Source organism: Gymnogyps californianus, chromosome 26 (genome assembly GCF_018139145.2).
Source record: "Gymnogyps californianus isolate 813 chromosome 26, ASM1813914v2, whole genome shotgun sequence".
Classification (NCBI taxonomy): Eukaryota; Metazoa; Chordata; class Aves; order Accipitriformes; family Cathartidae; genus Gymnogyps; species Gymnogyps californianus.
This window is the reverse complement of record NC_059496.1, coordinates 2,778,211-2,780,686: the sequence shown is the minus strand read 5'-3', so window position 1 is coordinate 2,780,686 and position 2,476 is coordinate 2,778,211. Positions and strand designations below refer to the sequence as shown.

The 2,476-nt window shown below is 42.7% G+C and overlaps 1 protein-coding gene across 1 annotated transcript; it reads right to left on the bottom strand.

Annotated features, from left to right (window-relative positions):
- Window positions 1-369: 369 nt before the first annotated feature.
- LOC127026017 (ribosomal protein S6 kinase alpha-3-like) lies at window positions 370-2,155 on the bottom strand. The gene has a single exon (XM_050911135.1). The coding sequence runs from the start codon at window positions 2,113-2,115 to the stop codon at window positions 403-405; it is 1,713 nt and encodes a 570-aa protein (XP_050767092.1). The 5' UTR covers window positions 2,116-2,155; the 3' UTR covers window positions 370-402.
- Between the last annotated feature and the right edge of the window lie 321 nt (window positions 2,156-2,476).

The window sequence follows — 2,476 nt, the reverse complement described above, 5'->3', positions numbered from 1 at the left end:
GTATCCTGATTTTCATAACATGACATGCAGCATCCAAACCACAGAAATGTAGAAAAGGCACAGGCAAGGAGAAACACATCTTCATAGCATTACATTCAATAGCTGTTTAACGGTGAGCCTTCTTTTAGAGCTGTCCAACAATGCTGACTAATCCAGGTGACCTGTTTAATCAGACTTAATTGTCAAAAGGATTAACAATATCTAAGTAAAACAAGGCATGTATACATTAAAGAAAACAGCACGGAACTGTACTGCTTGTGAACTGTTTACAAAAACATACAAGATGTTGGATGGCACAAAGTATATAGTGCTAATAGAAACTGTTTAAGCTAAGCGCTTAACATAAACTGTCCATCTCTACCTGTAACAAAGAATATTTTAGGGGATTAAAAAACCCATTCCTTATGAAAAATAATGCTCTGAGCAAGAGGAGAATGGCCGACTGGCTCCCAAAACTGGTGACTGATTACGAGTCAAAGCAGAGTAAGCTGCTGCTCTTGCACCCTTCACTACATGGGGAGCATCCTGCCTGTTTAGCTGGTATTGAGGCAACTGGTCACAGCAAACTATCCAGGGGTGACTGAGGACTTGGGCTGCAGTCAGTCTTTGATGTGGGTTAACATGAAGCATTTTTGAAAGAAGGTCCTTAGCTGTATCTGAAACGGTATTCCAATAACCACCGCTGAGAGACAACTTCCCGCTACCTATTCGGGCCAAAATCTCCTCTGGGGTATCATCAGGACCAGTTACAAAAGGAGGGTAGCCAGCAAGCATGGTATAAAGTAGAACACCAAGGCTCCATATGTCCCATGCAGCATCGTAACCTTGCCTCTGTAAAACCTCTGGTGCAGCAAAACTTGCTGTGTAACATGGACTCCTCAGAAGGCCGTTTTCTACTCGTAGTTGTTTTGCAAGGCCAAATTCACAAAGTCGAATGGATTCTGGATTACCAGATTCATCAACATAAAGAATATTGCTAGGCTTCAGCTCTCCATGAACAACCCCTTGCGCATGGAGGTACTCAACCGTTCTTGTTATTGTGAACAGAACGGCACTAGCTTCTCGTTCCGAGAAAAAAATTTGTCTATGAATTTTATCCAGCAGTTGCCCTCCTTTTGTAAGTTCTGTTACTATGTATGCGTATTTTCCATCATCATGCACATCTTTTAGGGTAATAATATTTGGATGGTGGCCATAGCGCAGTAGGATTTCAATCTCCTCTGTTGGATCTCTTTTACTCTTGTCTATAATCTTTACAGCATATTCCATGTTTAAAGCTTTATGAATACATCTCTTATAGACAGAGTAAGACCCAACTCTGATATCTTCCTTCACTTCGTATCTATCAGTAAACTGAATGCTGTTCCTGTGCAACTGCTGGACAACGGAATGCACTCCAACTGTCTGCACTGCCTGGCTTTCGTCATTTGATGCAATAGCTACAGAACTAAATCCCCGAACAAGTTGATGCGCATTAGCACTAGGTGGGAGACCAGGCAAATCTTCTGGAGTTTTTGCTGTAAACTCAGGGTCAAAATAAAACATATCTTCAGGTCTGCCAGTTGCAGGTTTAAAAGGGGGATCAATTTCTCTCCTGTACAATTTATTCCAATCTATTTTGGAAAAGAATGCATGCCTCTTAATTTCTTCAACTCCATCTAGGCCTGCTCCTAATCTGTTTGCTGGGTTTCTTTTGAAGAGCATTCGCAGAAGACTCTCTGCTTCCGGGCTCAAGAACTGGGGCATTCCAAGTTTGGCCTCGAGAATCAGTGTCATGGTTTCTTTTCTGTCTTTCCCTTGGAAAGGCAGAGTACCAGTGAGCATTTCAAACATTACAACACCAAAAGACCACCAGTCTGCGCTCCGTGTAAGGCCTCCGCTCTTAATGACTTCTGGCGCCATATATTCCACTGTTGCACAGAAAGAGAAGGCTTTTTTTTCATGATCAATTGACACCTCACTTAAGCCAAAATCTGCTAATTGGATATGTCCTTCCTCATCAAGAAGGATGTTTTCTGGTTTTAGGTCCCGGTATATTATTCCACCACTATGTACATGGTCTAAAGCAAGTGCTAATTCTGCCAGGTAAAATTTAACATCGTCTTCTGTGAACATCACCCTACGTTCTCCACATGCTCCAATTGCCTCTATTAAATTTCTTAGGGCTGTTTGGCAATGGGCTCTGTCTCCGGCCATATTATAGTTCCCGTTCGGATTTAGTGTCGGCCACGGATTTCTCCCTCCTCCCACCTGTCGTGCTAATTCTGCATCCTTAGTTAATACCTTCTCTCTTTCATCTGGGCAGAATGATTCTCGGAATAAGATTTGGGTGTCCCCCCGGTTAGGATTGTGTCCCGTGCAGAGATTTGACAGTAACTGCGCCCGTGTTTCTGCATCCTCCCTTAATCTTGGCATTGTACAGCCCCATAAGGCTAAATCATTTGGGTTCCACGATGGATTAGTATAAACCGTCGAT